Here is a 22,854-nt window from a genome sequence, read left to right as displayed (position 1 = left end):
ATGATTCACTTTTAGTACAAGCATTTTGTGTTTAGATTATTTCATGTAGCTGCAACACTTGTGTAGGGCTGTGAGAATGGAGGAAAAGTTGCATGCCAGCAGCAGCGCGGTGCTGCACCATAGTCATATCCATACATATATAGAGCGCATTTCGTCGCTGGAGCCAGCGGCTGTAGAACTGAGCAGCGCCGCGCAAATCCTTGGCGGTCTGGCTTCGGCGTTCCAGAGCGCCTGCTATGGGCGCATCGCCAACGACTATGCAGGGGGGCGGCAGGAGGCTATGCAGGCAAGCTGCAGCAGGAGCGGCCTTGCCTTGCGAACCGTCGTGCACGCCCGTGTGCGTCCGGTTGAGCCCCTCGGCCGCTGCCCCGTCCCGGCTGCCCACATGTCCGCAGGACTGCGTGAAGCTTGCTGGCAGCACAGTGTCGTGGATATCGCAGGGTGTGGCGACAGCGATGGCTCTTGAGGCGCCCACAACATGCTCGTCGCTCAAGGCACGTACGGGCTGGGGTGTGAGGGATGACTGGGGCATCTGGGCAGGGACGATGCAGCATTCAAGCACAGCTTCCCAACTCCCTACCTCATGAACCGATGCGGACTTCGGTGCCGTGCAGGACTTTGTGGTGGCAGCGCTAGAACTGGCGTCTTACGCGTTTTTCTCCACCGAGTAAGAGCCACGACGTGTCCGGGATCCCGCGAAGGACTCCACACCAGCGTTGGCGCATACCGTGTTGCCAGCTTCTCGGCCCTGGCCTCGCCGACATTTCTTGCCAACGCCGCTTGCAAGCACAGGTGGTATTCGGCGCTGGGGCCGCAGCTGTATGTGACCCTGGGCAACGCTGCTCGTGCCTACGTCAAGGACCTGGCGCCGGCGGCGTTGGAGGCAGCTGACGCGTGCTGGCGGGGTGGGTGGCTGTAGGCTACGCCTGCACGGGGGAGGGGCACCGATGTGAGAACTTTAAGGCTGCTTGGCCGCGGTTAGGTTGGTCACCTGGTGAGGGCAGGCTTGTCGCCTGGGAACGCTGGCGCCGGGGTTCGCGATTCGCGTGCGGTACCGACAGGGATGTATGCATGCTGGGATGAGGGGCAGCTGTGCAGCACCGGTAGCGTTTGCCGCATTCGCACCGCGTGTGGGGCTTTGATCCTGACTTTTATGGCCCACCTGGCATCTCACGCGTTCGTGTGCAGCGGTGGAGCCGCAGCTGGACACGTGCGGCGGCCAGGAGCGACTGGCGGCGTGCCGGGCGCTGGTGGCGGGCCTGGCTGAAGGGCTGCGGCTCCTGGGTGGGTGCGGTAGCCGACCCCGACGGGCACGGCGCGGTGCGGCGCGCATGGACAAGGCCGCGACACGTGCTTGTTGCGGACTCTGGATGCAGAACGGACGGGGCCACCGCATCTTAGGCGGCGGCAAGGGCGGAGTGAGGCTGTGCTCGTGGGCCCTCAGCTGCCCTGATCATGCATTTCCGTGCCCAACCCCTCCCCGCAGCCAAGAAGTCGGCGGAGAGCATCAATGACCCCCAGGTGACCTGGGAGGCCAGAGCGCGTGTGTGAGAATGAATGTGCGCATGCCGGGGTCCGTGTGTGAACTCCACGGCGCAATCAGCACTGGCTGCGTTCCCGCTAGGCACATGCCAAGCTGCCCGTTGACACCGATACCTGCTTGTAAAGCGCGATGCTAATCGATGGCATGTTGCACTCTCACTGCCCTGCAGGTGCCACGTGAGATGCGCTCGTTCGGCGGCGTAAATGTGCTGTGGACCAGCCTGACGCGGGCGCTGACGGGGCTGCCACCGGACGGGATGCCGCAGCTGCTGAGCGGTGAGGAAGAAAGAGCGAGCGAGCGCATGTGTGGCATGTGAATGCAGCTATGGGGCCAGCCGCCCGGATGGGGTAGGCTGCGGGGTCCGCTGGTGGGGCTCCTGCATTGCGCCGGGTTACATCATTTATATGTAGCTTGTTGCACAGCGGACGTCGGTCACAAGTAGGCAGCGATTGAGTTCATTAGTGTCGGGTGTCTAGATCCGTGATTTCGTCCTGCCGATGCTGGATGGCCACACCCTCCGGTGCTTTCGGAAATGCTCTGGGCGATGTGGGTCGGGAACACATGCCCCCCCCTCGCTGCCCCCCTCCTGTCCACTTGCCACTCCGCCCCGGCCCGCTCTCCACCCCGCGCCCAACGCACAGGCGGCGTGGTGGCGGCTGTGCTCCGCGGGCTGCTGGGGCACCTGGTGGCGGAGGCGCGCGCCCTGCCCGGCAGCGGGCCGGCCGACTTCGACACACGCATCAAGGTGCGAACCCCGTGGGGTGGCGTGAGGCGGCGTGCGGGTTTGGGGCCGTGGGCGTGGGAAGAGGACGAGAAGCGCATGGGACGGCCGGGACGGCAGATGTAAGTGCATGTAGGCTGCGCGCGCGCGCGGCTGTGCGCACAAAGCTCTGGCCATGACCTCTCCGCCCCCGCTCCTCCTCGCACCGCCTCCGCGCCGCTCTTCCCAACGCCTCCTCCATCCGCACCGCCTCGGTCCGCACCGCCTCCGCCCACTGTCTCTATCTCTGCCTCTGCCCACTGCCTTTGTCTCTGTCTCCGCTCTGCAGGTGGCGCGCTTCTGGCTGCAGCACATCGTCAAGACGGTGCAGGCGCACCCAGCCGCCGGCGCCGGCTGCTGGCCGGAGCTGTGCGCAGCTGCCTCCGACATGTACCGACACATCGCCAGCTGCGGCTACGCCGCCACCGGGGCCGGGGCCGCGGCCGCTGGAGCATCGGGGCAGCCCGGCTCGCAGCAGCCTGGCGCGGGCGCGGGCCCGGGGGCGGGGGCTGCGGCCTCGCCGCATGCGAGGGCGGCGCAGGATCTGGAGTCGGTGGTGATGCTAAAGCTCACCTCGCTCATTGCCATGACGCTAGAGGCGGCGGCGCCGGTGCTGGCGTGGAGCGGCTTCCCGGCGGCAGGGGCGCCGCCGGCGGGGCCGGGGACGGGCGGGCAGCAGCCGGGGCTGGTCGCGGCGATGTTGCCCGCGAGCCAGCACGACATCCAGGTGGGGGGGCAGCGTTGCGCATGTGGGAATGTGCGGTACGCCGCACTGCGCTTGCCCCTTCAAACACACATACTTGTGTCCGCAACATGCGCGCAACTGACGCAGCTGCCAACGGACGCAGTTGGTTTGCGCATCTGGGTTTTGGGTGTCGGCTGCTTGCGTTGCGCCTCTTCCTGATGAATAAATCTAGCTCCCCTTACATGCATTCCTTCGCCGTGCCTCACGCACGCTGCGCGCGCGCACACAGGAGCGGCTGTCTCAGCTAGAGGCCCTGGCGCGGCCCAGCTCTGCCTCCGCCCCGTCCACACTGCCGGCAGCAGCAGCGCCGCCGCCGCCGCCGCCGGCCGCCTGCTGCGGCGCGGTGATGCTGGCCCTGGCGCTGATGCAGCGGGCGGCACACTTGGGGCCGGACACCCGGGCGGCCATGGCGGGGCGGCTGCTGCCGTGGGCGGGGCACGCCGTGTCGACACGGCTGTACGACTTGGTAGGCGGGCCGCGTGTGCACCGTGTGGGTGTGGGTGTGTTGCCTCAATTGTGTGTGTGTGTGTGTGTGTGTGTGTGTGTGTGTGTGTGTGTGTGTGTGTGTGTGTTTGTGTGTGTTGCCGCAAACATATGTCATTGGCAAAACGAGACCGTGGCCGACGTTGCATGGGCTTCCCTGCATGTGCGCTGATGGCATGAAGGGCGCTGCAGCAATGCCGCTGCAATTCGCTTCATGAGCTAATCATTGCACACCGACTTCCAGGCCTTGGAGCTGGGCGGGCCGGCGGCGGCCGCCCCCTGCCTGGACCTGCCCCACCAAATGGCGGCGGCAGCACTGACGCTGACGGCCGTTGCCGCCGATGCCGCCAGCCATCCCCACCAGCAGCAGCATCAACACCACCCACAGCTCGGCGCTGCCCCGGCGGCGCCGCCGCCGCCGGGCGGGCAGGACGTGGACACGTTCCAGGTCGCGTGCGGCGTGCTGTGCAACTGGGGTGAGTGTCGCGGATCCCCCGCGTGCATTGCCGCGCGCTTGTGTGAGGATCCTTTGCGACCGCAGACTTTGTCCCTGGACGCACTTCCGCAGCTTGTGCCGTGCATGCATGCCGAAACCACGCTTGTCGCCATGGCATACACGACCCTCGCCTGCAAACCCTCCGTCATTGTTGCCGCCGACACGCAGGCAGCTGCGCGCACCCGCTGCTGTCCACCGCCGCCGCCGACGTGCTGTCCACGTTGGTGGCGCACTGCCAGCCGGCGCTGGGCGGCCGACTCACTGCGGCGGTTGCGCGGTTGGCGGGGCTGGCGGCGGCGGCCGAGGCGGCGGCAGCGGTTGCGGTGGGACACGTCGTGGAGGGGGCGGGCGCGGCGCGGCGGCTGGAGCGCCTGCTCTCATCCCTGATAGCGGTGAGCCGGCAGCAGTGCAGCTGACGGCCTGCAGGCATGTAGTCAACATGGTTTCCAGCTGCGTGCTAGCGTGGTGGGCGCGCGGGTGCAGCTGCTGCGCCCGACGCCAGCTGCCGGTGTGAACCCTTCCTGCCCCTCCTTGCCCGGCCGAGTGCTTGGCTCGAGCTGCAAACCCTTTTCATCAAAGTCGCCCATACATCCTAAGACCTGTCGGCCCGCCGTTGCTAACTGAATGGAGCTCGCCGTTTCCCCACAGGCCGCGCCGCCCGGGGCCGGGGCCACCTGGCGCCAAGTGCTGGACCCCCACCTCCACTTCAGCGCCACACACGGCTCCGCCGCCGGACCCGACACCTGCAGCGCCGCCACCGCCCGGGCGCTGTGGGGAGCCGCCGCCGGTGCAGCTGGCGCCGCCGCCGCCGCAGCGGCGGCGGGCCACGCGGCGCCAACAACGCAGGGCAGCGCTGGGCCACCGCTGGGGTCTGGGCGGGGCTGCGTAACGGAGCAGGAGCTAGCTGCTCGAGCCAGTCAGCTGCTGACGGCGGTCAAGCAGGTGGGTGAATGTGGGAACCGGCCCTCTGCGGCTCCGCCCTACGCCCGCTTGCTCTGCTCCTCGTCGAGGTGGAGATCGCGTAACCTTGTGCGCGTACACGTGCGTTACCGGTAGCGCGGAAAGCCAATGAGTGCGCACCCCGCCCAGTGCATTGCGCCTTGCTTGCTGCACCTCGTGTGTCATCACCGCTGTGCTGACATGCGTGTCTGGTCTGGTCTGGCCTGGTCTGGTCTGGTCTGGTCTGGGTCCGCAGGCGACGGCCATCCTGACCGCCGCGGCGCCGGGCGCCGGCGGCACACCGGCCGCGGCCGCCGCGGCGTCGCTGCTGCGGCCCTGGCTGGCGCAGCTGCTTGGCTGCCTGGAGGTGACGTTGGCGCATGCCCAGTCGCTAGCCACGTGTGGTGGTGCGGGTGCGGGTGATGGGGGCAGTGGGGGCGGTGGCGCATCCAGCTGTTCGGCGCTACAGCCGCTGGTGGCGCAGGCGGGGGTGGCGGCGGTGGAACTGCTGCAGGTGAGGCACCAGGTGCACGTGCTGCTGGGTAGCCACGGTGGCTTGCTGCTGCCCGATTGCACCTCCCGGTTTGCAAGGCGCCGGTGTACGTAATGTTCATTGTTGGTGACTGCTGACTAGCCCCACCTCTTGTGACAGACCCTGTCCGAAGACGCCGTCAACACCACCAGCACCAGCAGCTGCGGCGTCAGCGGCACCCCAGCCTCGCTGCAGGCCGCCCACGCGGCGGTGCGGCTGCTGGCACGGGCCGCGCCCGCCATGCTGCCGGCGGCGCTGGCGGAGGCGGCTCCCGCGCTGACCCGGCTGGCGGAGGCGGGTCCGCCAGAGGTGGTGGCGGACGTGGCGGCGGCCGCCGAGTTCTGCACATCCCCTCCGCCGGAGGTGGGGTTCGGGCGGGCTCGGGGTGCCAGGCCGTTGGGCTCAAGCTGCTGTGTTTGCAGTGCGCGATACGGACGCGGTATTTTATGTCAAACCCCAGCCCGCTGCATGGTGACGAAACACACGGTTCTTTCCTCAGCCCACCGCCAAACTCGTGTTGCAACCTACAATCACCATCACCACCCCCACGCACACGACTTCCCCCCGGCCCGCCAGGCGCTCTTCCACGTGCTGCTGCGCCACCCGCACCCCGCCGTCACGCACGCCGCGCTGCACAGCAAGATCCGCATCTGCCGTACCGTGCCGGAGCAGCACAAACCCGCGCTGCGGCGCCTGCTCCCGCCCGACCCCTCCGGCGCCCCCGGCCCGCCGCCGCACCTGACTGCACTCATCAAGTCGTACTGGTCACGGCGGCTGAGTGACGAGGAGGCGGCGGCCGCCGCCGCCGCGGCGTCGGCGCCGCGAGCGCGGGCGGCGGAGGCGGCGCGTCTGGAGGGCGCGGCGCGGGAGGCGTGCCTGCCCGACGCAGGCCTGGGTCGGCCGGCGGCGAGCTCGGCTCTGCAGCGTGCGGTGTCGCAGGGCGGCGAGGCTTTGACGGCCGCCGCCACCACCCTGGCTGCTGCTGCTGCTGCTGCTGCTGCCGCCTCTGCAGCCGCAGCCGCTGCCGCTGCATCATGCGTGGACGCCGACATGGTGTGCGAGGGAGGTCTGGCAGGCCTTGGCGCGACGGCGCCAAGCGCCGCGGGCGCCGCCGCTGGTGGCGGCGCCGCGGCGGCTGGCGCCGCCAGTGGTCCGCTCAAGGGCTTCATCGCGGATGACAAGGCGGCGGTGGGCGGCGTGGCGGTGGCGCTGGGCGGGCTGGAGGGCTGCCTGCGGGCGCTGGCGGCGGCGGTGCGCGCGCAGGGGCTGCACCCGGGCCGCCCCTCGCAGGACTGGGACCAGCTGCAGGTGGGCGGTATGCGTCCGGGTGGGTGGGCGGTTGGGGAGCCGGTATGGGTGTGGTGAGAGGGCGAGTGGGTGTCTTCACGTCGCAGTTCTTCGTGCTTCTAGCTCAAACTAAGTGCCGGTATGTCACTTAAGCACTGTCACATGCCCCGCCACCACCCCACCACATTCCGTTACACCACGCCGCCACCTCGCGCTCCCTGCCCCCGCCTCTATCTCTTCCCCCGCTGCAGGCCCACGTGCGGGCGCTGCTGGGCGACCTGTCCAGCGCCTCCAGCCGCATCCGCACGTGCACCGACATGCTGCACAGCCTGCAGGGCAGGTGACGGGCTGACGGTGCATGGGCGGCGTGGCGGTGACGTGCTGCACGGCCGGCAGGGGCGCTGCGACGCGCGGGAAGCTGTGGTGATGTGAAGGGGCGTGGATGGTGGCGGTGCGTTAGGTGGAGCATGAGGCGGCAGACATAAGCGGTACCTTCAAGCTGTAACGAGGCTAGCGGGCTGTAGGTACAGGTGGTGAGGAGGAGGGCTGTGTGGCTTCAGGCCCGTGCGTGTTTGGGGGTTAGGCGAGGAAGGAGCAGCGCGTGCCGCTGCTGCATGCTCCGGCATGGCATCGTGCGATCGTGTGCTAAACTTCGGTGGGGCTGCCGGTCCGGTTGACGACAAATGATGACTGAGTGACTGGCTGGTGATGCTCCTGAATTGACTTGGCGGCGTGTTTCACCACGTGAATACAGGCCGCGCCCAGCAGTATGGCATGCGCTTAGATGCCCAGTCCGCTCAGGCTCGCGGACCGCACTTACCTACTTTTCTTCAAGTCACTACCGGACCGTTCTGCACAACGACAGAGTACGTCGCGCACTACGTCGCGCACTCGCGCGACTACGCCAGCACATTCCCCTCACACGCTAGGGTGACTCCTGTCTTGTGGCATGATCACTCGCACAGCCACAAGTCAAGGACCCTGTGCCCGCCGTATGCCAAGCATCCGCTGGAGCTGCCAAACACGCCAAGTCCTTCCAGCTATCCTTGCAGCTACCGTACCGTTTCGCTGCCCGTATTCACATCGTTGCATTCCTATCTAGAGCTGAGCACGCACAAAGCCCTTATTCACACCACATTCAACCGCGTCAGCTCCACGAGCAGCCCTACGCCCCCACCCAGCAGCCCCATCCAGCAGCTACAGCCTCCGGCCGCCAGCCAGCGACACCCGCCCGCCGCCAGCTAGCTACAGCCGCTGCTACAGCCTCCAGCTGCCACCGTCATTCGCCCCCTACAGCCGCTGCTACAGCTCCTCTACAGCCGCTGCTACAGCCGCTGCTACAGCCTCCAGCTGCCACCCACATACACACCAGCTGCCACTGTCAGTCGCCCCCTACAGCGGCAGCTACAGCTCCTGGCTCAGCCCCATGGGCATCCCCGCCAGGGGTTCGGCTACAGCCGCCATCAACTTTCAGTCATCACCCAGTCATGACCCAAGCCACAGCTCTACCTCCATCTCCTGGTACCGCTGCACCCGCAGCTCCAGCTCCAGCTGCGAACCCGGTTCCAGCCCCATGAGCAGTCGTACGTCATCGATGCGCATCCGGCCGCTCTCGGCGGCGCTTCGGTCGAAGGCGGCGGAGGCCAGCTGCCGCTTACGCTCCTGGGGGGGTTACATTCATGATTAGTTAAGGAAGTGGTAGACGGTAGGGGGAGGTGGCGGCGGGGTGGGGTTACACTCATGATTATCTAACAAGTGACGGCGTAGCCAGGAACAGTAGTAATGGGGGCGGTGTAGTGTGAGGTGGGGTGAGGTGGGGCGCGGTGGGGTGTGGTTGGTGACCGTTGAGGTGTGATGATGTGGGATGGTGTGGGCAAGGTGGGGTGGGTGAGGAGGGGCGTGGCCAAGCCCCCCGCGCGCGTACGTGGAGGACCTCGTGCGTTGCGGACTGCTGTGCGGTGCCGCTGGTGGGATTGAGTGGGTGGGGAGGCTGCCTGTTTGCCAACCCCACGTCCATCTACACAAAGCCATCCCGCAGCCGGTCGCTCCTCCTCTTCCTTGTCCTCCCCGTTTGTCCCCCCCTCTATTGGCCCACACCCACCTACACGCATGCACATACAGACACAGACACACACACACACACTCGCACACACACACACACTCGCACACACACACGCGCGCGCGCACACTCGCACACACACAGACACACACACACACACACACACACACACACTCTCGCACACACATACACGCATACACGCACACACACACACACACTCGCACACTCGCACGCACACACACACACACACACATACACACACACAAACACACACACACACACACGCACCTGCAGTTGCAGCATGCGCTCCTCAATGGTGTTCGCCGCCACGTAGCGAAACACCTGCGGGCGGCGGCGGCGGCGGCGGCGGCAGGATGCACACACTTGCACACACATTCCCACTAACACCTCCATGCCCTGTGCTCTCTGACCATCTTGTGCACAGGGCACCGGCAGGGAACAAGGTCCGACAGACCTCAGGGAGTCAGGGACCCGCGCCCATCGTCACTGCCTCACCCGTCCGACCACGTACGGCAATGCCGTGCCGCACACCCCGCCCCCGGCCCCTGACCCCTGGCCCCCGGCCCCCGCCCCCACGCACCCCCGCCCCCCCGATCCCGCGTTCAGGCCGACAGGGTTGCGAGGGAGCCGTTCGGCGGCCTCCTTGCAGCGCGACTGTTTCCCTACGGGATTGGTTCAAAAGTTAACCCCCAGATCCCACCGCACACACCTCCACGTCACGTGTCTGGCCCAGCCGGTGAACGCGGTCCTGCGTGGGCGCACGTGTGTTCGTACATTGAGCGAGTAGTAGTTGGAGTAAGCGTGCCAAGCAAAGGGGCTGGCATGTGCACGGAAAGAGCATTTAAGGCGCCGTTTGGTGAGCCCCCGCCACACAGACTGCTGAGCCACTGCCCATCGAACCCGCCGCACCTTTTTCACACACATCCTGCATGCCCTCAAAACCCACACGCCACACCCCCTTGCCCCCTTCCCTTCACATACTACTGCGCTGGGCTACGCCTTCACTTCTTACATAATCATGAATGTAACCCCCCCCCCCCCCGCCCAATGCATCCTGTACCGCTTTTCCAAACATCCTTGCAGCGCCCCCTGCTTCTAGACTTAGGTATAGCCAGCACAAAACGGGACGCCACGGCGAGCTCTGGCGCTGGACCTGTGGACGGCGTCGGTCATCGGTACGCGCAACGCCACACCTGCTGTCTACTTCGCTACACTTCTCTGTACCAATCCTTGCAACCCCGACCCGCACGCACCATGGCCTGCTCCTCCACCGCCGGGTTCCACCATGGGTCCATCAGGTGTACGGCGCTGGCGGCGGTCAGGTTCATGCCCACACCGCCCGCCTTGAGGCTGGACTGCGGGGGGGACAGGGCGGGACAGGGCGGGACAAGGGGGAGAGGGGGGTTGCAAGGATTGGTACAGAGAAGTGTAGAGTAGGGGGGAGAGGGGGGGAGAGGCAGGGGGGAGAGAGGGAAGACGGGTGGGGCGGCGGAGGTTGGGGGTGGCAAGGGTGGGGTGGGGTGGGGTGGGGCGAGCAGGGGATTGGTCAGGGGTGGGGCCTGGGGCCGAGGACTGTGCGAGAGGGGGCGTGAGAGGGAGTGCATGAGGCCCTGGTACCCCCGCCCCCATTCGCGACGCGCCATGTAAGTTTGCACGCCAGGTCGAGCGACAGCACCACACCACGCCGCACCAGACCACACGTCAGACCAGACACGGTCCCTGCCCACTCGCCTCTCACCCCCTTACCCACTCTCCCCCTCGCCTAACGCCTCACACCCCCTCCCACCCCTACCGTCTACCACGTTCTTAACTCATCATGAACGTAGTCCCCTCCCACGCCCGTCACACCCCCTCACACGCCCTCATACTCCCTCCCACGCCCTCCCACGCCCTCCCACACGCCCTCACACGCCCTCATACACCCTCCCACGCCCCTCCCACGCCCCTCCCACGCCCTCCCACGCCCTCCCACGCCCTCCCACTCCCCTCCCACTCCCCTCCCACACCCCCTCCCACACCCCCTCACACACACTCCCACGCCCTCACACTCCCCTCCCACACCCCCTCACACGCCCCTCACACGCCCTCCCACTCCCCTCCCACACGCCCTCACACACCCCCGCCCCCTCCCCTCCCACGCCCCCTCCCACACCCCCTCCCACACCCCCTCTCATTCCCCTCCCACACACCCTCCCTCACCCCCTCACCAGAAACACCAGCGGGCTGCCTGGCTCGCGGCTGGCGAACCGCCGCAGCCGCTCCGCCCGCGCCTTGGCCGGCGTGGAGCCGTCCAGGCGCACGTAGGAGATGCCCTCCGCCTCCAGTGCCCGGCCCACCAGGTTCAGCATGCCTGGAGTTGAACAGGTAGGAGGCGGATGTGGGTAGCTTATTCCGAACCCCAACAAGAAAACCAGAGACAAGGAGGTAGGGAGGGGAGGTTTGGGGGTTGAGGGCCCGCAAAAGCCTACACCTTTCTGACCTCCACCATAATGTCCACCATCATGTCGCGCGCACCTGTGAACTGCGAGAACACCACCGCCTTCGCCGGCGGCGCCCCCGCTCCTGCTCCGCTGCTGCTACTGCCGCCCGCTGCTACAGCCTGCTGCTGCTGCTGCCTCAGTGCCGCCATGAGCGCGGCCACCTTGGCACTGGCGGCCACGGGGTCGGCCACGTCTGAGCCGGCCTGGGGTGGGGCGGAGCTGGGTCGGAAATCTTGGAATGGATAGGGCGTGTTTACTATTACTACGATACCGCATGTGAAGCCCCCCGAAACGAGGCCCCGGCCCCCAAACGCCAAAACTGACCTGCTGTAACGACTTTTCAGCATCATCGCATCATAACTAATCATGCATGGAACCACCACCATTACCACCCCGCACGCGCACGCACGCCTCCTCACCTGCGTGTCGGCCCCGCCCTCCGCCGCCGCCGCCGCCTCGGGCGGGAGGTCGACCAGCTCGGCCAGCGCCAAGTAGCCGCGGCACAGCGGGCAGCCGGCGTCCGGCGAGCGCGTCAGCAGGCGCTCGATGCAGCTGCGTGTGAGGAGTGAGGGAGCGAGGGAGGAGCGAGGCAGGGGTGAGGGAGTGGGTGAGGCAGGCGTGAGGCAGGAGTGAGGCAGGAGTGAGGCAGGAGTGAGGGAGCGAGGCAGGAATGCAGGAGTTAGGGCAAGGAGTGAGCTATGGGTTGAGCGAGACAGGAGCGAAGGAGTGAGCGGGAGAAAGAAACCAGGGCAAAAGAGACCAGGGCAGTGTGTTTCAATAGTAGTGTGATGGGTGGCACGGTTCAAGGCAGTTGACACGGGCGGCCGAGGCTCAGACCAGGCCAGCCAAGCCTGCAAACCGTTTAGAATTGTCGCACTTGGTGTGCAGCTACTTACGGTTTGCAGTACATGTGTTTGCAGCGAGTGATGCATGCGTTCTTGGTGAAATCGTCCAGGCAGATGGAGCAGCTGTCCTGGGCCTGTGAGCATGTGTGAGAGAGCGAGTATGAGAGAGAGTGAAAGAGTGTGGAGGAATGTGAGTGTCAGGGATGGAGCACAAGGAGCCAGAAACACGCAAAACTGTGGGTATGTGAATGTGAAGTGCAAGTGTGTTTGTGGTGGGCTGCTGCGTTGGGGTTGTATGCGTGGCCCTTCCGGGCTTCTTACTGGCAATGGTTGAACCCACCCACCCCTCCGCGGGGCACCCACGAAACCACACACACACACACACACACACACACCTGCAGCCCTTGCACCAGCAGCTCCACCAGCGCCTTCCGCTCCGCCTCACTCAGAGCCGCCGCCGCGCCGCCGCCGCGGCGGCCCCGCCGCCCCTGGCGCCTAGCTGCTGCGTTGAAGATGTCGGACAGGGGCAGCGGGTCGCGGCCGCACAGGCAGCCCGCGTCCGCCACCTGCGTACGCGCAGTTGGGTTCGAGATATAAACAGAAATGATGAAATGGGCGCGTTCATGCGAAAGCAAAGAATTAGGTAGGTGTGCCGATGTCAAGCCGCAGTATCACATGATGTTACACGGAAGCAAGTCAATCGGGGCGCAGCAGGCATTATCATTCTAGAGAGAGATCATATCACCCGCGAGGAATTGTTGAACCTGTCGATCGGTCGGCGACGTGCCCGCCCTCCGCACCTGGCGCAGCCTTAGGATAATCTCCAGGACGCTGATGTAGTGGTCCAGCAGCTCGTCTGTCGCCAGCGCGTGTGAGATGATGCGCCGCGCCTCCAGCTCCAGACTGAATTTGGTGCGTGTGTACGTGTGTGTGCGGGGGAGGTGGGGCGGGTGAAGGCGGGGAAGAGAGCGTGTGTCTGTTTGAAGGGCGTACGTGCGCGCGGTGTTTCGCGAATGGCAAGGAAGACGCAGAAAACGCACACGGACGCCTCTGATGCTGCTTGGAGTACTTCGTACCTGGATACAGTACTCCTGATGGTTCATCAATGCCCAGCCCCATCCCCAAAACCCCGAAAAGCACATGCGTTTGAAATATATAGTTCGCCACTCACGCGTCGTACTTGGCCCGGTCCTCCGGGGTGAGGTCCACCGTCACCAGCCGCACGGTCTTGGACGGCAGAGCCACCAGCGGCCGGCCGGCGGGACCCACCTGCGGGTGTGTGTGGGGTGCGTGGGGGTTGGGGGTATGGTTGGGTGTGGGGGGCGTGGGGGAGGTTTGGGGGCGTGCCGCCTGACACGCCCGCCGTGGGCTGTCCAGGCACACTGCTACCCTCCCCACCCGCCCACCTCCTCGCCGTTTGCCCGCCACCACTCCCCGCTTTCTGCCCCCCTTCCCCCCGGTTTGGTTTACTTTGGGCTGGTATTTACAACCCCCTCCCTCCTCGCTCTTTTGCATCGGTTTCGGTTCAGTGTGTGCTGGTAATTACAACCCCACACACAAACTTCCGGCTGTTCCTACTGGACGTCGGCACTTCAAGACTGTGATCTAATCACTCCATTCTCCATGAAGCCCTAACCCCCCCCCTCCCCCAACCCTATACACACGCGCACCCTGAGGTCCTTGGTGCGGCGCAGAGCCAGCGCCCCCATCAGCACCTGCCGCGGGAAGGCAGGGAGGGGATGAGGGGGTGAGGGGATGAGGGGGTGGAGGGGTTGGAGGGGGTGGAGGGGGCAGGTGGGAGGGCCGGAAGGGGGGAGGCGGGGGGTCCAGGGCGGTCACGGAGGGAGGGGCAGGAGCAGGCAAGACAGCGCGGCTGAGCTCGGTCGCCCGCACCCTCGGAGCACACAGCCTCACCCCGCCACACATGTACACACACGCACGCACATCACCGGCACCAATAGTGAACGCGCTGGACACTAGCACCAAGGTGAACGCGCTGGACACTAGCACCAAGGTGAACGCGCTGGACATTAGCACCAAGGTGAGCGCGCTGGAAAGCAAGGTAAACGCGATGGACGCAATGTCCAGCGCGTTTCATTTTGGTGTCCAGCGCGCTCATCTTGGTGCCCAGCGCGTTCACCATACACTCACTTGCACACACACACACTCGCACACTTGCACACTTGCACACACACACACACACACACCAGCCTGACACGTCTGGGGCTCGTCACGAACAGCCGACGCGGCCATTGCGGCCGCGAGCGTGCCTAGCCTCGGTGCCGCCGTGGAGTGGGGAGCGGGAGGCCAGCTCCCGCCAGCCCACGGCGCACACACGTCACACGCACACACACCAGCCTGACACGTCTGGAAACGCTGCAACCGCCGCCCGCCACGTCCCCCATGCAGCCTTGACCCCGTTTAGTCGCAGTGCCATCGCTAACTCGCCCTCTTTCCATAGCGTTATTGTACTTAGTGGGCGGGATTTGGGAATTAGGCGTGATACTTAGCTTGTCTGCTGCACGCCGCCTCTCTTGTCGCCGTTGCCATTCACATGCCCGTGACACTTCCTCGCTGCCGCCCTATGCCCATGCTTCCACTTTTGCCTATAGGTGAGCTTGACTACGACCAGCGGGCGGGAATCTGGGAATTAGGCGTGCTGGGTAAACGTTGTTCGGCGCGCCCAGGGTGCGGAGCATGGACGCATACAGGTGCATCGCGGGGTCAGGCCGAATGGTCGCCCGTGGGGTTCCAGGCTTATCGCGGGTAAGTATGACTACCTGGGTCACGACAGTCACGCGACGCTCGGTAAAATGGTGGGTATCGGTAAGTAACTCCGTCGCGTCATTGGGCGGGCTTTCGTTTCGTTTTTTAACACACACACACACACACACACACACACACGCAAACACACACGCACACACACGCATACACACACACACGCACACACGCATACGCACACACACGCACACACACACACGCATACACACACGCACACACACTCCTGTCTACCTGCACGGTCTTGACGGCGCGCGGGTCTCCTTGCTTGAGCGGCCGCTCGATGGTGCGAGTGAACAGGGAACGATCCTGAGGGGGGAGGGATGAGAGGCAGAGAGGCGGGGAGGCGGGGAGGCGGGGTTGTAAATACCAGCCCAACCTAAACCAAAACCAGCTGAAACGAGCGGGGGAAAGATGGGGTGACAGGGAAGGGAAGGCGTGTTTGGCAACTCAAACAACAGGGGGCGTGCAGGTGCGCAAGTCTATGTGTGCCCCCGCTCACTGCACCCACCCCCAACACTCCTACTGCGGGTGCGACGGTGAGGTGGTTGCTGGGATCGACGACGTGGGCACTGAACAGCATAGCCCATGCGACACAGCGACAGGCCAAACGTAACCAGCCGCGTTTTCCCACACTCCATCCCGCAGCCCCTCCGCAGCCCCTGGCGCGCTCATCTTGCATTCCCGTGGCTGGGTGGGCTTTTTAGAAATGATGTGTTGTCGTTGGGCTCGGGCACTTCCCCCCCCCCCCCCACACACACACACACGCACACATACACAATCTCTCCCCCTCCCCCACCACCCCTCACCTGCAGGGGGTCCACCCGCAGGAACACCAGCAGCCCGTGCAGGTCCTGCATCCTGTGTGTGGGGGTGGCAGGGTGGGTGTGGGTGTGGGTGTGGGGGTTACATTCATGACTAATTAAGGAAGTGGCAGACGGTACACCATGGGGGTAGGGGGCGTTTTCAGATGGGGTAGAGTTGAAGAGATCAAGGACGGAGTAGTAGTTGTGGCCAGGTTCCAGGTTCGCGGCTCCCGGCAACCCAGCCCCACTGCCGCCCCCTCCCCAGCTCTGACTCCCCGACCCCCCACGGCCACTTGTGCTCCGAAACCACCCCCACCCCCCGACCCCCACCCCCTACGCGTGCTGCCTACTTCGCTACACTTCTCTGTACCAATCTTTGCAACCCCCAAGCCCGCCCCCCACCGCTTCTGGATTGCAACCGCCCCAATCCCTCTGCTCGCCCCACCTGTTCTGTATGGGCGTGCCGGTCACGGCCCAGCGCCGCTCCGCCTGCAGCTGCGCGGCGGCGCGGGAGGCCTTGGCGCGAGGGTTCTTGACCAGGTGGGCCTAGAGCAGGAGGAGGAGGGGAGGAATGGACGGAGGGTTTGGGGTTGGAGTGTGGGGTGTGGAGTTGGGGGTTTGGAAGTGTGGGTAGTCAGCTGGCCACGCGTGTGGCACACGTGCGCGTGTGCGACAGCGCAGGCGTGGACATGACATCACGCAAGCATCGTGATGCGGCACCGTACACAGCAAACCACTTGCTGATAGAACACACACACAAAGCTCTCTCCCCGCCTGCCCCCGCCACCCCCGCATGCACACGAAACACACGCACACGAAACACACACACACACACACACCCGCACCTCGTCCAGCACCACCCGCAGCCACCTGACGCCCAGCAGCCCGCCCCGCCCGCCCGCGCCGTCCAGCTCGCGGCCCAGTACGGCGTAGCTGGTGAGCACCACGTCCTGCGCGCACAGCACCGCGGGCGAGGAGGAGCGCTCCGGACCGTGGTACTGGTACACCTGCGTGTGCGAGCGTATGTTAAAGAGCACAAGGAAAACATGCGTGCGTGTGTGTGTGTGTGTGTGTTAAAAACGAAACGAAAGTGTGTGTGTGTGTGTGTTGGTGTTAAAAAATGAAACGAAAGTGTGTGGGGGGGTGGGGGGGTGGGGGGGTAGCCATCCATGGGATGGTGTGTATCAAATATGAAGTGAAGGGGGTGGGGGGGGGGCGGGGTGGGCGGGGGCTACATTCATGATTATTTGAGAAGAGAAGGCGTAGCCAGGTACAGTAGTGTAGCAGCGTGGAAGTGGGGTTGCAAGGATGTTTAGGAAAGCGGTACAGCACATTCATGGTTAGTGGGGGGATGTTCCATTCAAGTGCAGACGGGGGCGGGGGGGAGGGGCAGAGAGCGAGTGCAGGAAAGGGGTAGGAGAGGAGGGGAAGTAGAGGGGCTTCTATTGTGGCGAGCCCCATGAGTGCGGCCCGTGGGGGAGGTAAGGCAAGCAGGGGGGAAGGGCGTGGAGGAAGGGGTAAATGAGGTTAGAGGCGAAGGGAACATGATGAGTCTGACGAGGGTCACATGGGTCAGGAGGAGGGAGGAAGAGGCGGATGTGCCAAAGGAATAAAGCGCATACACAAACACATGCCGTACACACAAACGCGCACACACACACACATACACATACAAGCCACCGCTCAAACCCCCACCTTGAGGTTGCCCGCCGTGTGCTCCTGCAGCTGCAGCGCCCAGTTGCTCATCACGCTGACGGGGCACACGATGAGCGTGCCGCGGGGGCCGCCCGCGTGAGGGGGCGCACCGCCGCCGGCGCCACCAGCCGTGGCTGCAGCCGCAGCGGCGCCGCCCGTGGACGGAGCAGCGGCGGAGGGGCCTGCGGCGGAGGGGCCGGCGGCGGAGGGGCCAACGGCGTGCCCAGCAGGTGCGCCCCTGCCCTGCTCCTCCTCATCTCCGTCAGCGCCATCCTCCTCGTCCCAGTCACTGCCGTCCTCCTCGTCCGCATCGCCCAGGGCCGCATCGTCATCCACCTCCTCCTCCTCCTGTCCCGCCTCCCCCGCCGCCGCCACCTCCTCCGCCGCCTCCTCTTGCGGCTCCTCCGCCTGCTTCGCCGCCTCCTCGTCAGAGCCCGCCTCCGCCTTGCGCCGCCGCTTGCCGCCCCTCACCGCCTTGGCCTTCGCCTTTGCCTTCGCCTGGGCCTCCGCCTTGGCCGCCTGCACGTCCTTGCCTTTCTCGGCGGCCGCCGCCTTGCCGCCCCTCGCCTTGCTCTTACCCGCCGCCGCCTCGGCTGGCACGGCAGAGGCCGAAGGGCCGGCGCCGGCGCCGGCTGCTGCCGTGTGTGTGGGCGGCTCGTCGGGGTCTGGGTCGGCGAGTGAGAGGGGCGTGACGGGGGGCAGCTCCTTCAGCCCAGGGCGGTTGGTGGCGATGAGGGAGATGACTGTGAGGGTCTTGCCCAGACCCATGTCATCGGCCAGGATGCCGCCGCTGGATGAAGGGAAAGGTGGGTGGGGGAAGGGGAAGTGGGTGGGGAGTACATTCACGATTCATAAAGAAAATCACAACCGGTATGGAGACGAGGGTAGCAATGAAAGCTTCTCAGGATTTTGTTGACAGCTCGGGAGGGGAATGAACCCGAGTCACAGGCCGCGCCGACACAGCAATGTCGCGGTTGCATCTCTGCTCGTCTATTCTTGGTTATGGTAACCCCCCCCCTCCCGCCTGCTGATGATGGGACCTTTCCGTTGGGCTCGGGCACAAAATGCACCCACCTGGAACGGAGCCAGGCATCCGCGGGCGCCCATGGAGCATATGCGTGGGCAATACCCCCTTCCGGCCTCCCCCCCTCCTGAAGACAGCCCTCTCCCCCTCAACCACCCTGCTGTTCCTACTGGACGCCGGCGCTTCATACTTGCGCATTAGCCACTTCGCTTTCCAATAGCCGGCTATCCCCCGGCAGCGACATTTATCGCCGGCACCGCTTGCCCTGCTGCTCCACCACGCCTCGGCCCCCTCCCATAAGTATTATCGCTTGCAACTAACGCCTCTGCCTGTGCTCCGCTAGCTTAGCTTGGTTCGGTTTCGTTAGGACTGGTGTTTACAGCCTCCCCTCCTCACCGAACGGCCGCCGGCCGGCGTGCTCCCACGAAGTTGGTCAGCGTGCTGCGAAAGCGCGGGGCAGTGCCGGGCACTTGCTCCCAGAACGGCGGCAGGCTTGTGCTGTCGTTCTCTCGCGCGACCTGCCCCACACGTGGTCAATTTACAATAAACGCACAGGGACAGGGCACCTCAACACGTGGATCCAAACGTGTTTGTGTGGAGGAGCGTGCATGGCTGCAGAGGAGCATGTGCGGGTTATTGATGCTAAGCAAGCCCCCCGGCCGACCGTGCGGATGCGGGCGCGAGCGTGGGAGTAAAGAGCGGACAAGGCACCAGAGCCATGACTTCATTACGCCGGGATGCTTCAGCTTGGCAGCAAGAATATTTTACTAGTTTGAAACTTGCAGCAATCCCACACGCACGCGGCACGCGGCACGCACCATCCAGGCCAGCGCCACTCGCTGGTGCGGGAACAGCCGCGACAGCACCTGCGGGTGGTGGTGCCGGTTGGGGGGGTTACACGCATTAAGTTTACAAAGTGAAGTCGTAGGCAGGTACAGTTGCAGCGTAGACGCGTTGTTACCGATGTCCGTGAAGTCCAGCGCGGGGGGGGGGGGGGGGTACACGCATTAGTTTACGAAATGAAGTCGTAGCCAGGTACAAAGGGGGGGGGTACTACATCATATCCAGATAAGGAAATGGTAGGCGGTAGGCAATTTTGGGGGAGCCGCGATCGTGGGGTGGGTGGGAGGGTTAGTTCATTCCAATCCCAAAGAAACGAAGATCCAGAACCAGCCCACAGAGCGCGCAGAAGGTTTGGCCTTGCCCTTTATCTTGGACGAGGGGGCGTGAGGGGGCGTGGGGGGGCGTGGGGGGTAGCCACCCATGCAAGGCGTGCGTGGCGCTGTTTTCTGCACCCGTGTGGCATATTGCAGAGGAGCACATGCACGTGCACATGCGCACGTACACACGTACACGTACCTCGGGGTCTGGGTGCATGGATGGCTGCATGGCGGCGGTGGAGTGCACCTCTGCGCGAGGCGGCGGCGGGCGTGGCAGCGGGTGTGGCGGCGGGTATGAAGGTGACAGCAGGCGGTGTTGGTGGTGGTAGGAAGACAGTAACGAAGGCTAACGGCGTGGGAGCACGGGTGCGGCCAGGATGGGCCACACACCACAAAGCAAAGAGGAGTCGCTTCCCCACATGGGGTTCCGCCACCCATGTACGCCCCGGCCCCGCGTCGCCCCTCTTCCGCTGCTCCCTCCGATCGACCCACCCAGCCAACCGCCCCATCACCCAACACCCACCCCACCCAACACCCACCCCACCGCTTTTACAAACACCCATTCACCCCCACCCACCCACTCATCCCGGCACCCACCATCGAACAGTTTGTCCAGGGCACAGTCCACCTCCGTGGGCGTCAGCACGCGAATGCTCGCACGCGCCCCTCCCGCTGCCGCGCCGCCCGCCGCCCCGCCGGCTCCGCCTCCTGCCCAGCTGCCGGCCGCGGCTCTGCCCAGCCTGATGCCGCCGTTGAGCAGCTGCTGCCGCACCGCGTCCGCGGCCTCGGGCGGCGTGAAGGCGAGCAGGTCAATTGGCATGTTGTACTGGCCCTTTGCGCCCTGCACCACGCCTGTGCGCGAGGAGCGAGGAGGGTTGTGTGGCTTGTGGTCAAGAGCACAAGGAGGTATCAGCGCAAGGGCTGTGTATGCGATGCAGCAACGTGTGTGCTCGTGTGCGTGTTGGGCACAGAGGGGAGGTGCGGGTGGGAATGTGGCGGGGGCGCTGGAAGGCGGGCAAGCGCGTGTGTCCGCTTTGCAGGATGCTTGACGCTCCGTGCCGCGTGTGTGCTCCTGCATTCCTCTGCCCACCACGCCCGCTCCTCCCCTGCCCTTGACCCAGCCCTCACCCTCGATCCGCAGCTGGCCGGCGTCAATGAGCGGCGACAGCTGTGATCACGGCGGGGGCGGACGCAGCCATGTGACATACGATTGCTAGCGGGCACCATAATTAGCAGACAGTTGAATGTGCGCCCACCAGGCAAACTCAAAAGCAGGTCGTAGCAAGCGGCACTGCGGGAATCAACGCTATGACGGCGCATACGCACGGCCCACTACCCACCACCGCCGCCTGCTCGCGCGAGATGTGCCCGATTTTATCGCCGCGGATGTTGTCCACCCGGATGGCCCTGTGCGGCGGGGAGTGTGTGCAAAGAGTGTGTGCATGTGTATGTGTGTGGTGTGTGTGTGTGTGTGTGTGTGTGTGTGTTAAAGAGCACAAGGAAAACTGTGTGTGTGTGTGTGTGTGTGCGTGCGTGCGTGCGTGCGTGCGTGTGTGTGTGTGTGTGTGTGTGTGTGTGTGTGTGTGTGTGTGTGTGTGTGTGTGTGTGTGTGTGTGTGTGTGTGTGTGTGTGTGTGTGTGTGTGTGTGTGTGTGTGTGTGTGTGTGTGTGTGTGTGTGTGTGTGTTGATATAGACTGACGCACGCGGTGGAGCTGGGGGCTCAGCCGCGGCCGTCCACGTGAGCGCCAGTCGTACGACCCAGCCACAGCCAACCCCACTGCCAGCCACTGAGCTGGCTCGCTATCGAACCACCATGCCACACCCCTCCCAGCCCCTCCCAGCCCCTCCCAGCCCCTCCCAGCTCCTCCCAGCCCCTCCCGGCCCCTCCCAGCCCCTCCTAGCCCCTCCTAGCCCCTCCCGGCCCCTCCCAGCCCCGACATGGCCAGGCTTGACGCCACGAGCTGCCGCCCCGGTGAAGCGACGGCACGCAGCACGCACCAGCGGTCGTAGGTGTTGTTCGGCTCCCGAATCAGCAGAACCATCTGTGTTAGATAAGCACAAGGGTGGAGGGTCCGCCCTACTCATCGCCAATTCGCCACCGTCCGTGTTTGTTTTGGAAGCTTGGGTGGTGGAAATGAGCCCCAGCCTGAGCCCGGACCACCAACGCCAGTGGCACCAGCGTGTATGTGCTGGAGCTGGCCTTGGCTTACCGTGTGTCCACTTCCTGTCCCCGTGCCACTTTCAAGACCGGCACGCTCATGCGGGCTGGTAGGCCATTAGCACCCGCCCCACCCTGTCTCTCAAATTAAAAGTCTCGAGTTACGAAACACGGCACGCACACGCACCTCGTCCGTGTTGGCCTCCCCGTCGTAGTAGCGCACGCCCACCACCTGTTCGACGACAGTTGAAGGAGCCTTGAACCGGTGCTTTGGCAATGCAGGCCGACCGGTTGGGGGTCGCGGCGGAGTGCGCCGTGGCGCGTGTGCTGTGTGCGGTCTGACACATCCCAACACGCAGTTGCGCTGCGCCCTCAGGAGGCTTCCCTTACTCCTTGCCAATGCCTGCGACCAGAGCCATGGAAAGTCCCCCGAGCCGACTCGCCGCCCAGTGGCCGCGCCCTCATCGCACCTTGGTGCGGAAGGACGCCAGTAGCACAGCTGTATCGGGAGCCTCCTCTGCGTCATCATCATCCTGTTGCATATATAAGCATACGAAACATGTAACTACAGCTATGTAACTACAGAGATCGTTTGAGGCGGGACATTGTCGCGCAAACTGCAAGTTTGCGTAAGCGCTCCCACGCCACGCCTTCAAGACATGCAACATTTATCATCCACCGGAAGCTTGCCTGTGTCAGGTCTGCTGGCTGGAGCCCTCGCGAAGGCCCCGCCCCCTTCGGCTGCTGCGCCATGGCTGATTGGTCAGAGGAATGCGGTTATCTTTAGGGGTTTCTGCTTGTGGGTAGGTTGGGATGGATACTATCAAGGTTGCTGGGCCCGGGAAAGCGGCAGGAAGGCCCAATCGCGCCGTGCTGCCCCTCCCGGCCTCCCCCCACCCCATCCAACACGCATGAAAGCTGAGTCGCGGCGACAGCGCTCGTAAGCCCCGTTGACGACCGCGAACTCCACTAAGTGTGCTTGCGCCTGTAGTCCCTCCAAGGTTCCTTAGGCACCCGCAGGCGGGCGACGCAATACGGGCCTG

At 64.9% G+C, this 22,854-nt stretch overlaps 2 protein-coding genes across 2 annotated transcripts; one reads left to right on the top strand and one right to left on the bottom strand.

The window, feature by feature from the left end:
- The first annotated feature begins 43 nt into the window (after positions 1 to 43).
- CHLRE_14g614450v5 (uncharacterized protein) lies at positions 44 to 7,539 on the top strand. Its single transcript, XM_043070060.1, has 17 exons — positions 44 to 286; positions 396 to 494; positions 615 to 667; positions 793 to 905; positions 1,189 to 1,284; positions 1,487 to 1,521; positions 1,713 to 1,818; positions 2,185 to 2,288; positions 2,593 to 3,030; positions 3,278 to 3,514; positions 3,776 to 4,007; positions 4,196 to 4,419; positions 4,676 to 4,969; positions 5,223 to 5,480; positions 5,619 to 5,861; positions 6,075 to 6,806; positions 7,037 to 7,539. Exons 2-17 carry the CDS (start codon positions 456 to 458, stop codon positions 7,127 to 7,129), a joined length of 3,297 nt encoding a protein of 1,098 aa, XP_042916733.1. The 5' UTR covers positions 44 to 286; positions 396 to 455; the 3' UTR covers positions 7,130 to 7,539.
- A 2-nt stretch (positions 7,540 to 7,541) lies between these two features.
- On the bottom strand, positions 7,542 to 22,613 carry CHLRE_14g614400v5 (uncharacterized protein). Its single transcript, XM_043070059.1, has 27 exons — positions 22,502 to 22,613; positions 22,282 to 22,344; positions 21,999 to 22,043; positions 21,652 to 21,695; positions 20,994 to 21,060; positions 20,782 to 20,821; positions 20,251 to 20,505; positions 19,853 to 19,902; positions 19,312 to 19,359; positions 18,890 to 19,011; positions 17,470 to 18,259; positions 16,620 to 16,781; positions 16,220 to 16,320; positions 15,778 to 15,829; positions 15,203 to 15,277; positions 13,861 to 13,905; positions 13,362 to 13,459; positions 12,991 to 13,093; positions 12,586 to 12,756; positions 12,242 to 12,324; positions 11,765 to 11,897; positions 11,380 to 11,548; positions 11,073 to 11,215; positions 10,119 to 10,220; positions 9,575 to 9,613; positions 9,133 to 9,186; positions 7,542 to 8,447 (listed from the first exon to the last, which is right to left on the bottom strand). Exons 1-27 carry the CDS (start codon positions 22,562 to 22,564, stop codon positions 8,271 to 8,273), a joined length of 3,294 nt encoding a protein of 1,097 aa, XP_042916732.1. The 5' UTR covers positions 22,565 to 22,613; the 3' UTR covers positions 7,542 to 8,270.
- Positions 22,614 to 22,854: the final 241 nt, after the last annotated feature.

This window comes from Chlamydomonas reinhardtii, chromosome 14 (assembly GCF_000002595.2).
Source record: "Chlamydomonas reinhardtii strain CC-503 cw92 mt+ chromosome 14, whole genome shotgun sequence".
Taxonomy (NCBI): domain Eukaryota; kingdom Viridiplantae; phylum Chlorophyta; class Chlorophyceae; order Chlamydomonadales; family Chlamydomonadaceae; genus Chlamydomonas; species Chlamydomonas reinhardtii.
This window is presented reverse-complemented; position numbering and strand designations above follow the sequence as displayed.

Bases quoted from the DNA above. Each gene is read 5' to 3' on its own strand.
- CHLRE_14g614400v5 (XM_043070059.1), bottom strand. From the start codon at position 22,564: ATGGCGCAGCAGCCGAAGGGGGCGGGGCCTTCGCGAGGGCTCCAGCCA. The intron at 11,549-11,764 runs GTGAGGAGGCGT...GCCCCACCCCAG, and splicing joins AGGGCGGGGCCGACACGCAG to GCCGGCTCAGACGTGGCCGA. The intron at 8,448-9,132 runs GTGCGTGTGTGT...TAACCCCCCCAG, and splicing joins AGCGCATGCTGCAACTGCAG to GAGCGTAAGCGGCAGCTGGC.
- CHLRE_14g614450v5 (XM_043070060.1), top strand. From the start codon at position 456: ATGGCTCTTGAGGCGCCCACAACATGCTCGTCGCTCAAG. The intron at 668-792 runs GTAAGAGCCACG...TTGCAAGCACAG, and splicing joins TACGCGTTTTTCTCCACCGA to GTGGTATTCGGCGCTGGGGC. The intron at 4,970-5,222 runs GTGGGTGAATGT...CTGGGTCCGCAG, and splicing joins TGCTGACGGCGGTCAAGCAG to GCGACGGCCATCCTGACCGC.